This window comes from Benincasa hispida, chromosome 1 (genome assembly GCF_009727055.1).
Source record: "Benincasa hispida cultivar B227 chromosome 1, ASM972705v1, whole genome shotgun sequence".
NCBI lineage: Eukaryota > Viridiplantae > Streptophyta > Magnoliopsida > Cucurbitales > Cucurbitaceae > Benincasa > Benincasa hispida.
In genome coordinates, this window is record NC_052349.1 from 8,479,543 (window position 1) to 8,493,864 (window position 14,322).

At 33.8% G+C, this 14,322-nt stretch overlaps 1 protein-coding gene and 1 pseudogene across 2 annotated transcripts; both read left to right on the top strand.

The window, feature by feature from the left end:
* The first annotated feature begins 1,367 nt into the window (after nt 1-1,367).
* Nucleotides 1,368-5,390, top strand: LOC120075265 (cyclic nucleotide-gated ion channel 1-like). 2 transcript variants are annotated; one of them, XM_039028492.1, is made up of 9 exons: nt 1,368-1,386; nt 1,748-1,847; nt 2,021-2,570; nt 2,935-3,147; nt 3,233-3,564; nt 3,758-3,869; nt 4,033-4,269; nt 4,348-4,742; nt 4,829-5,390. In XM_039028492.1, the coding sequence occupies exons 2-9, from the start codon at nt 1,807-1,809 to the stop codon at nt 5,136-5,138; spliced, it is 2,190 nt and encodes a 729-aa protein (XP_038884420.1). In that variant the 5' UTR covers nt 1,368-1,386; nt 1,748-1,806; the 3' UTR covers nt 5,139-5,390. The 2 variants fall into 2 exon arrangements, with proteins under 2 accessions (XP_038884420.1, XP_038884413.1); XM_039028485.1 differs by lacking the exon at nt 1,368-1,386 and adding an exon at nt 1,472-1,630.
* A 721-nt stretch (nt 5,391-6,111) lies between these two features.
* LOC120075798 lies at nt 6,112-11,362 on the top strand (annotated as a pseudogene).
* Nucleotides 11,363-14,322: the final 2,960 nt, after the last annotated feature.

The window sequence follows — 14,322 nt, forward strand, 5'->3', positions numbered from 1 at the left end:
AATATAGGAAAATGAACTAAAATATTTACAAATATAGCAAATTCAGCTTTGAATTTTGAAGTTCCATATATTTAGATTTATATATTATTTTGATTATAAAATTTCAAATTTTCAATAGGGTTATTTTCAAATATAGACTAATGAACCAAAATATTAACAAATATAACAAAATTTTACTATCTATCACGATCTATCACAAATAGATTGTGATATTTTGCCATAATTTGTAAATATTTTCAATAGTTGTCATTTAAAATAATTTTTCTTTTCAATATGTATATATAAATATTTTTTTAATTTTGAATTTTAAATTTTAAATCTTGCAATATGCATTTATATATATATTTTCTTATTTTTTTTACATACAAAACTAATATAAATTTTATTTACTAAGATATTAATTTAGGTTCATTTTAATATTTTTACAACCACAAAATTTGCATAATAATATAATTGAGTTAGATTTGAGTCTACATCATTTAAAATTTAAAATAAATTACTTGAGTGAGAAATAATATTGTAAATCAAATTTTAGCAACATATGTATGATAGAAACAATTGTATTATCGATATTAATTTTAGATCAAGACTTATGTGTATTCGATAATTTAAATATTTGATAATTATTTTTTATATTTTAATGCATGCTACATATCTTTTTATTTTATATAATTAGATTATATTTATACTATAAAATATGAAAAAAAATGTAAGGAAAAAAATACAAAAAACGAGAAACAAGAAATAGTTATCAAACAATTTTTTGTTCTTCTTTTTTTTTTCAAGAAACAAGAAACATGATTAATTATCAAACATATTCATCTTTCTTGTTCTAAAAAATGATGAAACAAGAAACAAGAAACAAGAAACAAGAAACAAGGAACGAAAAACAAGAAACAGAAAATGGGAACATTATCAAACGGGCTCTTAGAAACTATTTTTTTCTTGACAAAATTCTTTTAAAAAAAAAAAAAAATTGAGGGGCCTCTAGCATGATTAAAGAAGAGCCCTTTCTTATCATCCCAAAATCAAGAGGATTGTAACTTTATCAAATAATGTTATAAATCTCTGTCTTCATTGTTGTCACTTTGATTAGAATTCCACCCCTTTAAAATAAAGTAGTGAGAAAAAAAGAAGAAAAACCATGGCAACTGCTTTAAAGTAAGAACTTCCCCTTTCATAGAAAAAGGGGAAATTCAAGGAGCTATGCATGAATAAGCACATCAAACTTTGCAAAGTGTCTTTCATAGAAAATGACATTATTGATCAAAGATTCTTTTGTAGGTAGCCAAAATTGGGTTATTTGGGGCTTGACTTTAATAATATTTACAGTTTTTGTTCTTTGTGAGACTTTGTTATTTCACAGACAGCACCAGAGAAACCAGAGTGAGATTATTCTAACACAGTTTCTTTTTGCTAACAAATTGACATGCATGTAAAACATTACTTGAAAGGTCCAAAATGCTTGTAGCAAGACAAGGAAAAGTAGGATAGAAAAATCACTTTGTTATAAAGCTCTAATAAAGACATAACATTTTCTTGTAACATTGGCTTTTTCATTACCAGTTGATTGAAGAAAGTTTTTTTTTTTTTTTCATAAGCTTAATTGCCACTTCTTCTTGTCTTTCATGTAAGTGATCATATTTTATATGAGAAGAAAGGTTAAGTTTTCCTAGTAGCTTCATGGAACTGTAAGTTTTCCTGTTTTGAAACTTGTATTTCACTGACAAAGATTTTGCTTCTGAAGCTAAGCCAGCACATACACTACCATCAGAGGCAGAGTTTAGCCCCACATTTTGGATATTGATGTCCAAGTTTATGGGTTCCCAGATACCAAAATCTGTAAGGTTTGAACATTCTTAACTCTCTCTCTTTCTCCTGCTTTTAAATTTACTGAATATATACAGTCTGTTCTTGTTGTCTCGAGATACTGAAATGCTTCCATTAATTATTTCCATAAAATAACTTGCTTGAACCTGATCCTATCAAAACTGACATGTACTTAATTTATCATACATAGGTTTGGACATCCAACTTCTAATTTTCATGGCAGATATGGAGGTTACCAATATAGAAGCAGACTGTCTCCGGGGTCAATATTGGAAAGCATAGAGAGAAGATTTTCAAGTGTTTCTGATAGCTTTAGAAGAATAATTACAGGCTTAGGCTTCAAGCATTCAGGTGATCAGTCGGTAAAGAAACCAAAATTTTGGAAGAAAATTCTTGATCCAAATAAGCCATTTCTTCAGCAATGGAACAAGATATTTGTGCTCTCCTCTGTCATAGCAGTAGCCGTGGATACTCTTTTCTTTTTCATCCCAGTGATCGATGAAAAACGTTATTGCCTAACCGTGGACCGACAACTTATGATCATTGCTTGTGTTCTTCGTTCATTCATCGACTTATTTTATCTACTTCACATGATCTTTGAATTTCGAACCGGCTTTCTTCCCCCTTCTTTACCGGTTTTTGGAAGTGGTGAATTGATCAAAGATCCAGTAGATATAGCAAAGAAATATATCTTCTCAAACTTCTTGATCGATATCTTATCCATTCTCCCACTGCCTCAGGTATAAATTTTGTACCGTTTCGGTACATTAGCACTCAACTCAAAAGTTTAAGTCAATGATTTATGATAAATTTGATCTTTAATCATCTAGTCTTTGCATCAAGAGCACATAACATTTGTTTTTTTTTTTCTTATTTGGAATGTTACATATTTTGGATGACAAGTTCTCTATAGCTCAGTCCACAATCTTATCTTTCTTGACATTGTACAAAAGATTGTGTGCTTGTTTTTTTCGATATCTGGTTTAAGAATGAATTATTTTCGAGTCTTTGGATCGATTCTTGTGAATCCTTTGTGTTTGAGCAATATTGATTGCCTCACGGAATTGAACCTACTGCTTAAGATAACTTGGTCATGTCATTCAGCTTTTGGTATTTGCAATCGTAACTGCAACGAAAGGCCCGATTCCATTGAAGACAAAGGATGTCGTGAAGATTGCAGTTATTTTGCAATATATTCCAAGACTTCTCCGAATTTATCCACTATATAGAGAAGTAACCAGAACTTCTGGCATACTGACAGAAACAGCTTGGAGTGGAGCTGCCTTCAATCTCCTCATTTATATACAAGCTAGTAATGTATGTGTTCATTTAACTTAAGTCAGAAGTTATATTTTTTGGTTTAATAGGAATTCTCTTATGAGCAGCGAATGTACTGAATTAGGTAGTTGGTGCCATTTGGTATTTGTTATCAATCGAACGACAAGCAAAATGTTGGTTCGAGAAATGCATGGAAGATTGCTTCAACAATTGCAAGGAAGATTGCTTCAACAAATGCAAGGAAAATAACTGTATCCACAATTTTCTGTACTGTGGAGATCAAAGAGGACAAGTATACTCGTCTATAAATCAGTTCTGCTGTCCTAAGAAGTTCGAAGATGGCAAGAATTTCGAATTTGGGATGTTTGGTAAAGCCCTTGAGTTTCAATTAACAACAACAATGAACTTTTTCCGGAAATTATTCTATTCCTTCTGGTGGGCTCTGCAAAATGTCAGGTCGGTATAAATTTCCCATGTTCCTTCATGGCTAAGGAATACGATATGATATATGTGAATCTATTGTTATAAGTTCCAAGTTTTCCAAATGTTTATCTGTATCATCCATGAAGCATATTCTTTTACACACATTTTATGTTAATGCTTCGGAGTACACCATACACTCTGAAAGAACTTGCTTATGTTTCTACAGCTCTAGTGGACAAAACCTTAAAGTAAGCAAGTACATGGGGGAGGTTTTTTTTGCTGTCTTCATTGCCACCCTTGGTTTGGTTTTATTTGCGCTTCTCATTAGCAATATTCAGGTAATGCATGATGTTCAATTCACTCTTTTTGCGGTTGCTTCAAGTTCAGGAGGATAATTACTTGTGCTCCAAACATTATGGTTCCATTGCTCTACCATATTTGTATACTTCATTCTCTACTTGACTGCTCCAACTTTCAACTATGAATTGTTCCCCTTGACAGAAATATCTGCAATCTGCAACAGTTAAAATAGAGCAGATGAGAATCAACCGAAGAGACGCTGAGCATTGGATGGCACATCGTATGCTCCCAGAGGAGTTGAGGCAACGTATTCGACGATATGATCAATACAAATGGCAGCTAAATAGGGGAGTTAAGGAAGAGGAACTCATCAGTAACCTTCCTAAAGACCTCAGGAGGGACATCAAACACCACCTTTGCTTGGCCCATCTTAAGAAAGTGAGTTCTTTTCCTTCAACTTTGCCATATTCCACCTGTGAAATTTTTTCAACATTTGTTAACTCAGGAATGCTTTAGGTGCCATTTTTTAGCAGCATGGATAAACAACTGTTGGACTCGATGTGCGAATATCTCAAGCCTGTGTTATTCACAAAGAAGAGCTTCATTCTGCAAGAGGGTGACCCAATTGATATGATGCTATTTATCATGAAAGGACAGCTGGCTACTATTATTACTTGTGGTTGGAAAAATGACCCACTCTCGGCCACTCTCAACGCTGGCGAATTTTGTGGTGAAGAGCTAGTTCAATGGGCAATGGATCCCACCTCCACTTCTCTTCCCATTTCAAACAGAACAATTAAAACTCTAACTGAGGTTGAAGCCTTTGCTCTAACGGCTAATGAGTTGAAATTTGTAACTAGTCAATTCCACTTCCAGCGCCTCAATAGCAAGCAGTTCCAACTCTCAGTGAGGCATGTTCTTCTTACTCAACTTACACATAAAAGTTTTTTCATTCAACTACTTCTGAAGTAATTGATTTTTAATCCTTGTTCTCTAGGTTCTACTCTCATCAATGGAAAGTTTGGGCAGCCTACAAAATACAAGAAGCTTGGCACGATCACACCGAAAGAAAACGGAGGGGGGGTGGAGATGGTAGGTTTCAAGATGCATTAGCTAAAACAGTTGGCCCCTCGGTGAGCTTTAGCGCCACTCTGTATGCTTCCATATTCATATCCCATCTACTGCAAACTGTGCAGCGAGATCAATACCAGCAAACTCCCCAAGTCACACGAGTGATGAAGCTACCGGCTCCTCTGAAGCCAGACGATGAGCAAGACAAGCCAAACTTCACCATCTTGGATCTTTAAAATTTATTGTTTGAAGCTCTTTAACCTTCTATGTCCTGAGTTTTAGGTTCTTGGTTTTCTCTGTGTGATATGTGAATAATGTATGATAATCAAGAGAATGTTTTTCCTCTTGCTTGGTTTCATTTTTCATTTTCTCTAGCCTACTACTACCTAGTTTCTACCTTGCTGTAATGTTGGCATGCCATTAAATAGGAACTTAATGAAGCATCATCATCATCAAATTCCATTTCATGTAAAGTTTTTCCTGTTTGATTCTCTTATATGATGCATTTGATTAATTCAACCAAACTTTTCGATATTATTTATATTTTGAGGATGATTTTGTTCGAACTTTTCAACACTGATCGTGCTCTTTATCCCTAAGAGCAAAATAAGCAAAATGAGAAAAAGGGACCAAGGGATTCAAAACCATAGAAAATGAAAAGCATATTAAAAAAACAGAAGGGTGGATTGGTGAATATAATGTAGCTAGAAATATTATTGATGATAGATATAAGAGAATGTAATGTTGGGATTATTGAGACTATACATGACATGGCCAATCTTGTTTTGAAACATGATGAAACTTAGAAACATCGTATGGGGTTTGCTTAGTTTATGTTGATTGGGCTGAATGATGATGGTTATCCCCAAGCTCATATATATATATATATAAGTTTAAAAAAAAGCACTTCCAAATTGAAAACCCTCAACCCTGCATGACAACGGACACAAACAGCAAAAATCTTATCACCCAAACAACCAGTGTTTTGGTAAAGAAAATTCAAATCCAAAAGTGAAAGATGTGATGGCTTGAAGTGTGAACTTTCCTCATTAGAGGAAAAGGAAAATTGAACTTGTACTATTGATCTCAAAGTCAGAGGTTCAATTGTAAGAAGAAAAAAAGCATTATTTACAGTTTCTCTTCCTTGTGACACTGTTATTTCACGGACAGCACCAGCAAAACCAGAGTAGAGTTCTACACAATTTCTAGTGTGATTCGCATAGCTTTTGAAAAAAATAAAAAAATAAAAATTATTCTTCATAAGCTCAAGTGCCACTACTTTCTTGTCTTTCATTGCTAGTGACCATATTTTTTATGAAAGAAGGGTTAACTTTTCATGTTACTGTAGGTTGTGAATCTTGTTTTCCACTGAAACATTTTGATTCTGAAGCTAAGCAGCACAAAAGGAAGGCACTATCAGAGCAAAACAGTTTAGCCCCACGTTTTGTGTACTGATGTCCAAGTTGAAGTGTTCCCGGAAACCGAAACCTGTAAGGAACCTGTAAGGTCTGAGCATTTTTAATTCTTTCTCTGCTGAAGTACTGATATAATTAAATTTACTGTAGTTCATCGGTTTATGCTTTTGAGTTTAGTAGTCTGGTGATGCTTCCATTGATTGAATATTTCCATGAATGACTTGCTTGAACTTGATGTTATCAGCTCCTTAATATTAATAGGAGAAAAAGGGTATAAGCTCATTCGGCCTCTTGCTCACAAATGTTAAGGTTTCTGGATAAGATGAGTCAGGACAGGAACAAATAATTGAGGAGTGTGGGCCATTTTCTTTTCTTCTCTTAAAATTGTTATGATAGGATGGAGTGGAGTCTGAATTTGAACTCTGAAATTACCCTTTTTCCAAAGTACCTTTCTTTTGAACTGCTAGCTTGCTTTGAGTCTTTAACTGTCTCTGCTTACATTTGCTGCAATGTTATCATTTCGAAGGAACATTATTAGTATCACTATCAAAATGATCATAAATACTAGTAATATGATCTATAACTTAGTTTAAAATTAAAAACAACTTAATTATTAATTTAATAACTTTTATAATCTTTATGATTTCTAGAAATATCCATCGATATCAATGTTTTATCTATATATGCATTGATATATATGTAAAATTTCGATTTGATATTGATATTCGGTTTAGTGCAGGTTTGTTTTAGGAATTTTGAATGATTAAAATGCTATCTTTTTTTGAAAAAAGCATGTTAAAAAAATTGGATCAATTCAAAAACCCCTTGTGAAGAATACTCCAGGGATGATTGACCAAAAAGTGAATTAAGGTAGTTGATAAAAAATCTTTCAAATATATAATAAGTGGTATTTAAAATTATGTATTGCAACTAATTAAAATTATTATTTCAAGCACTTTACGTAAGATATAGAAACATTGGTTAAATTATTTCTGTTTGTATGTCCTGATTATAAGTTATCGTCAAGTTTAGTCTATATATTTTGAAATTTGTGTCTAGTAGATTCGTAGGACTAAATTTGTAGTTTAACACAAATATTTTTACTTAAATGGTTAGACCAAAAGATGGACATGCAATGAAGGCCCACAAATACAATGCCCGGAGCGACACAGAAGTGGAAGAGCAAGGGAATTTTGTGTGAAAAGCTCTTTTATAATGAGCAATCATTTTCTTATCTTACACATACTCCCTCTTCATCACTTCTGTGATTTCAATTCAATAACCCAACAAGCGGTTTTTTTCTTCATAAGCTTTGTCTTTCATGCTAGTGACCATATTTTATATGAAAGAAAGGTTAAGTTTTTCATGTAACTATAGGTTGTGGATCTTGTTTTTTACTGAAGCACTTTGATTCTGAAGTTACAGAGCACATAAGGGAGGCGAGGCACTATCAGAGCAACAGTTTAGCCCCTCATTTTGTGTACTGATGTCCAAATTCAAGGGTTCCTGGAAACCAAAACCTGTAAGGTCTGAACATTCTTAATTCTTTCTCTCTGTTGAAGTATTGATATAATTAAATTTATCGTAGTTTATCGTCTTAAGCTTTTGAGTTTAGTAGTCTGGTGATGCTTTCGATCGATTGAATATTTCCATGAATGACTTGCTTGAATTTGATCCTATCAACACTGACATGTACTTCTACACTTGGTCAATGATGATATATAGGATTCAATATCTACGTGGTTTCTTTGTCAATTTTGGAGCTACCCAACAAAAGAAATGGCCAATATTGGGGAGAATGGAGAGAAGATTTTCTATTGTTCGGAAGAAAACTCTTGACCCAAAGGAGCCATTCCTTCAGCAATGGAACAAAATATTTGTCGTGTCTGTCATAGCAGTAGCTGCTGACCCTCTCTTCTTTTACATCCCAGTGTTTGATAGACAACATCAATGCCTAACCACTGGCCGTCCCCTTATGATCACTGCTTGCGTTGTCCGTTCCTTCATTGACATATTTTATCTACTTCACATCATCTTTGAATTTCGAACAGGTTTTCTGCCCTCTTCTTTACCAGAGTCAGGAAGTGCTGAATTAATTCGAGATCTAGCAGTTATAGCAAAGAGATACCTCTCTTCAAACTTCACTATTGATCTCTTATCCATTCTCCCACTGTCTCAGGTATAAGTTCAGTGTAGTCTCTGGCAGCATCTGGTCTTTGCATCATGAGCATAACATTTGGCTTATCTTGTCCTTTTGAATGCTAAATTTCAGACAACCAGTTTTTTAAAGCTCAATTTATAATCTTCTTTTTCTTTTTATTGAACTAACATTTTGTGCTTGTTTTGTTCTGTATGCTGTTTGAGAGTGGAATATTGTTAAGCTATTTGATTGATTGTTAAGCTATTTGATTGATTCTTGTGAATCGTTTGTCATTCAGCTGTTGGTACTAGTTCTCGTACCTGCATTGAAAGGCTCGATTCCAATGAAGACAAAGAAGTTTGTAAAGATTGCAGTTCTTTTGCAATACATTCCAAGGCTTCTTCGAATTTATCCACTATATAAAGAAGGAGTCAGAACTTCTGGCATACTAACAGAACGAGCCTGGAGTAGAGCTGCCTTCAATCTCCTTATTTATATGCAAGCTAGTCATGTATGTATTCATTTGATTTTATAGCAATAAAAAAATCATCACCTTTTATATTTTGGTTTGGAAAGGACTTCTCTTTATGAGCACTGAATATGATGAATCAGGTAGTTGGTGCCCTTTGGTATTTATTTTTCGTAGAACAAGCAAAATACCGGCACGAGGCATGTAAGAAAAATAACTGTACCAGCAATTTTCTGTATTATGGAGATCCCAACAGACAAGCTTACCTGTTTATAGATGCGTATTGCTCTCATAAAGCGTCTGAAGGTGACAATGCCTTCGACTTTGGGATGTATGTTGAAGCCTTTAAGTTCCATTTAACCGAGACGATGAGTTCCGCAAGTTCATTCATTCTTTCTGGTGGGCTCTGCAAAATGTCAGGTTTGTAAGAATTTTCCATTCTTTCCACTACTCTACTAAGGAAAGTGATGTGAAACTACTGTTATAAGCTCCACCTTCTCCATTTACAAATTCTATCATCCAAGAAGTAAATGCATTACACTTAATAAATTGAAGTTATGGAGCAACATACACTTTGAAGTAGAACTTGCTTATCTTTCTACAGCTCTAGTGGACAAAACCTTGCAGTAAGCAATTACATGGGGAGGTTCTGTGGCCCCAGATTAACTATAATTCTCTTGTTTGCAGGCCCAAACTACTCAGCATAAATGGTCTAATTCACTTCAAGACTCAGGAAAGATGATATCCTTTAGACTTCAAAATCTTCAATCGTTTACCTGTATGCGAGCACAATCGTGTAGACGATGCTCTGAGGAACTAGACGATAGTTCAATTGTGTAGATGATACTAAGAAGCTCTAGACGATCGTGTAGACGATAGTTAAGTGGAACTAGACGATCATATAGACGATAGTTTAGGAACTAGACGATCGTATAGACGATGCAAAGTGGAACTGGACGATGCAAGAGGAACTAAACAATCGTGTAGGCGATACTTAGGAAAAAGCTAGATGATCGTTGAGAAAGAAAGAACACAAGAATTTTAGTGGTTCGGTCAAAGGCCTACGTCCACTGTGCAAAAAGGGAGGGTATCTTTATTACTTCTTCTTTTCAACTTCTTTACAGAATGAATGCTCTCTCTCTCATTCTCTCATTCTTTCGCCTTTTATAAAGGCTCTCATTTTCAACGGAAGAAGCTCTAGTGGTTACAACAAACGAAACAGAATGAAGAAGACATCAATAAACTGCCTACTACATCTTTTGTCTTCGGTTCTTTCTGTTACAGGTTCTTTTTGCTATCTTTATCACCATCCTTGGTATGGCTTTATTTGCATTACTCGTTAGCAACATTCAGGTCATGATGTTCGATTCATTCAATTTGAAATACGTTAAGTCTAACAGAAAACTTTATTATGCTATGCTCCAGACATGTTTGTTTAGTTAATAATGATTCTCTTTGATTTCATCACTCTGTCAAGTACCAAATAGTATTTCATTCCCTATTTAACTACTCAAACTTTCAATTGTGAATTGTTCCTCTTGACAGAAATATCTGCAGTCAAGTAATGCTAGAGTAGAGCAGATGAGAATTAACCGAAGAGATACCGAGAATTGGATGGCACAACTTAAGCTCCCAAAGAAGTTGAGACGGCATATTAGATGATATGATCAGTACAAATGGCAGCTAAATAGGGGAGTTAAGGAAGAGGAAGTGATCAATGACCTTCCAAGAGACCTCAGAAGAGACATCAAACGGCTTCTTCACTTTGATGCTTGCTTCACTAATCTTAAGAAAGTAAGTTCTTTTCCTTCTACTTTGGCATATTTCTCCACTAAACTCTAAACCTTTTTGTATTCGTTAACCCTGGATGCTTTAGGTGCCACTTTTTATTGGCATTGATAACCGACTATTAGACGTAATGCACGGATGTCTCAAGCCAGTGTTATTCACAGAGGATAGCATCATTTTGCAAGAGGGCGAACCAGTTGCTATGATGGTATTTATCATGAAAGGAAAGCCGGATGCTACTAGTTCTAGGTATACCACACCTTACAAGATCATTCTCAAGACTGGCGACTTTTTATGGTGAAGAGAAAATTCGATGGGTGATGGAAGACCACCTCATTTCTCTTCCAATTTCAACCAGAGCAATTTAATCTCAAACTAAGGTTGAAGCCTTTGCTCTAGGGGCTAATCAGCTGCAATCTGTAGTTAGTCAGTTCTACATCCAGTGCCTCCCTAATAGCCAATCAATGACGCATGCTTTTTTACTGCACAAATGTATAAATTTCGCTGCAGTTGTGTCCCCCCATAGAGTTCTTCTAATCAATTTTTAATCCTTGTTCTCTAGGTTCTATTCTCGAGAATGGAGAGTCTGGGCAGCCTATAAAATACAAGAAGCTTGGCATCAATACTGTCAAAGAAAGCAGAAGATAGGTGGTTGGTTTTGAGATGGATAGGCTAAAACAGTTGGCACTTCAGCAAGGTCTGGTGCCAATTGATATGCGTCTGTATTCATATCCCATCCACTGCAAGCCATGCAGCAAGATCGACGCCACGAAACAACCCAACGCTCACAGGTGATGATGTTATCGCTGCCTCCAAAGCCAGACGAGCGAGACCACACCATCTTGAATCTTTAAAATGAGATGCTTCAAGATCTGTTATGTTGAATCTCTATTGTAAGGTTCTCTCTTTGGTATGTGATTATAATGTTCAGAAGGTTCTTCTTGCTTGGTTTCAACTTTCATTTTTCTCTATGGCTACTCCATAGTTTCTTCTTGGTAGTTGTCTTAATTTAATCTTGGCAGCATGTCACAAAATAGTAACATAAATCTGACTTCCCAGTTTCATATTGTGATAATAAACTCTATTCTCAATGAAGTTTAGTACATTCCATCTTCTTTATGAAGAGAGTTCCACATTTTCGTTAGATATTTTTATAAGTTTCGTTTGATTTGACTAAAGTTCCCAATAATATATACATTTTGAGGATGGCTTTATTTGTCCAAATTGACAAACCAAATAAACAAAATGGGGGGAAAAGGGAAGAGCATGAAGAAACTCAGAAACATCTCATGAGATTTGCTTAGTTTTTGCTTTGATGTATCGACCAAACCAAATACATCAATTCAATAAAACATCATTAAGGCTTAAGCAATCCTATAATGTTGTTTTAGAGGCTATTGTAGAGTTTGTTTTGGAAATTAGTTGACTTGAGAAGGCCAAGATTACTATTCACTTATGATCATTATAAATAGAATCAGTGTATTGTTTTAACAAATAGTTTTTAAATTAATGGAAAATTGCAAAAACCACGGCTAAAATACGGTAGTAGTTGAAATTACACTCTTAAACTTTCAATTGTAAAATTCGAGCCCTCAAACTTATACAAATGTTAAAAATGGACCTTGAAACTTATAATAGTTGTAGAAATTGGACCCCAAATGATAAAAGTTGAACCCTCAAACTTATACAATCATTACAATTTTTACAATTATGTAAGTTCGAGTGTGCAATTTTAACACTAATATAAGTTTAAGGGCTCATTTTCTTACAATTGAGAGTTTGAAAATACAATTGCAACTACCACCATACTTTAAACTAAATACCCACTAGGCTCCGTAAAATTGAATAGTTCACCACATAGCAAATGAATTTTTGTTGATTACAAATGTAAATTCATAGGAGAAAAAGAAGATAATAGAATCATTAGGACACTGCCCACAAATGTTATAGTTTGTAGGAGAAGGTGTGAGTCAAGACAGGAACAAATAATTGAGAAGAGTGGGCCATTTCCTTTGCTAGTGCACTAAAAAATGTTCTGATAGGGTGGAGTTTATGTATTTATTTAAACACCAAAAAGTAGCCATCTTTTGAAATGGGTTTTCCCAGCACCCAAGTTGGAAGCTTTTTATGTCTTTTAATGCCTATGCTGTCATTTTGAATTAATATTCACCTTATCAAATAAAGCCTGTAACAACCCATTATCATTATCAATTTTTCTTTATTGTATTGTGTATGTAATAACGAGAGAACCCTTATCATTCTCTACCTTTCTTTTTGGTGAGTTATAATATATGTGGCACATTTTATCTTTTTTTTTTTTTTTTAATTTAAATTAAAAATTTAGTCTTACAACTTTGAGGTTAGTGTTTATTTGATCTTTTTTAACTATCAAAATTATAAATTTAGTCCTTTACATATCAAACCTTATAAAAAATCGAAAGTTTAATAACACAAAATTAACTTTAAAATTCAAGAGTAATTTAACTCCTCTTAATAACAATTTTTCCCCTTATTTTCTTTTCATCTCTTCTCTCATGAACTTGTGAATAGTGATGGTAACTTGTAAAGTGACATTCCAATCACAATTTAAAAATAAAAATCCAAACGGATTTCAGAATAGTTTTTAAAAGGTTTAAAAAACAATAGTTCCATGGACTTCAATTTATAATATTTAATTTCTAAACTTCTAATTTTGTAACCATTTAATTTCAAAACATAAGAATTTAGTTTTTTTACTTTAAAATTTGTTACAATTAATTTTCTATGGCGTAAAATGTCATCAAAACGTAATAAGATTTCTAATATACATAGATAGATAAATTGATTAAAGATCAAATATACTTATAAACTATAGAGATTAAGTTAGTTGATATTGAACTAAGAATTTCTAGACACATTCATACCAAACACAACACAACCCCCAATGAAGACAAAATCTTTGGTTGGTTTAATTGGTTTATTAGTGACAATTTAGAAGCTTTTTTTCTGGCAAAAAAATATTGAAAAAAGACTCTGCCATGATTAAAGAAAACCTTTTGCTTTTCATCCCAAAATCAAAAGGATTGTAACAATCTATATATGACTTTACCAAATCATATTGTAATCTCTGGCCCCATTGTTTTCACCTTTGATTAGAATTCCACTCCTTTAAAATAAAGTAGGGAGAAGAAAAAGAAAAACCATGGCAACTGCTTTAAAGTAAGAACTTTCCACTTCACAGAAAAAAGGGGAAATTCAAGGAGCAATGTATAAGCACATCAAACTTTGCAAAGTTTTCCTCACTTAGAAAATGACATTATTGATAAAATATTCTTTTGTAGGTAGCCAAAATTGGGTTATTTGGGGCTTGACTTTAACAATATTTACAGTTTTTGTTCCTTGTGAGACATTGTTATTTCACAGACAGCATCAGAGAAACCAGACTAAGATTAAGTAGTTGAAAGTTTCTTTTTGCTAACAAATTGACATGCATGTAAAACATTAGTTGAAAGGTCCACAATGCCTGTAGCAAGAAAAGGAAAAGTAGGACAGAAAAAGCACTTTGTCATAAAGCTCTAATCAAGACAAAACATTTTCTTGTAGCTTAAATTGGCTTTTTTTCTTCGCCA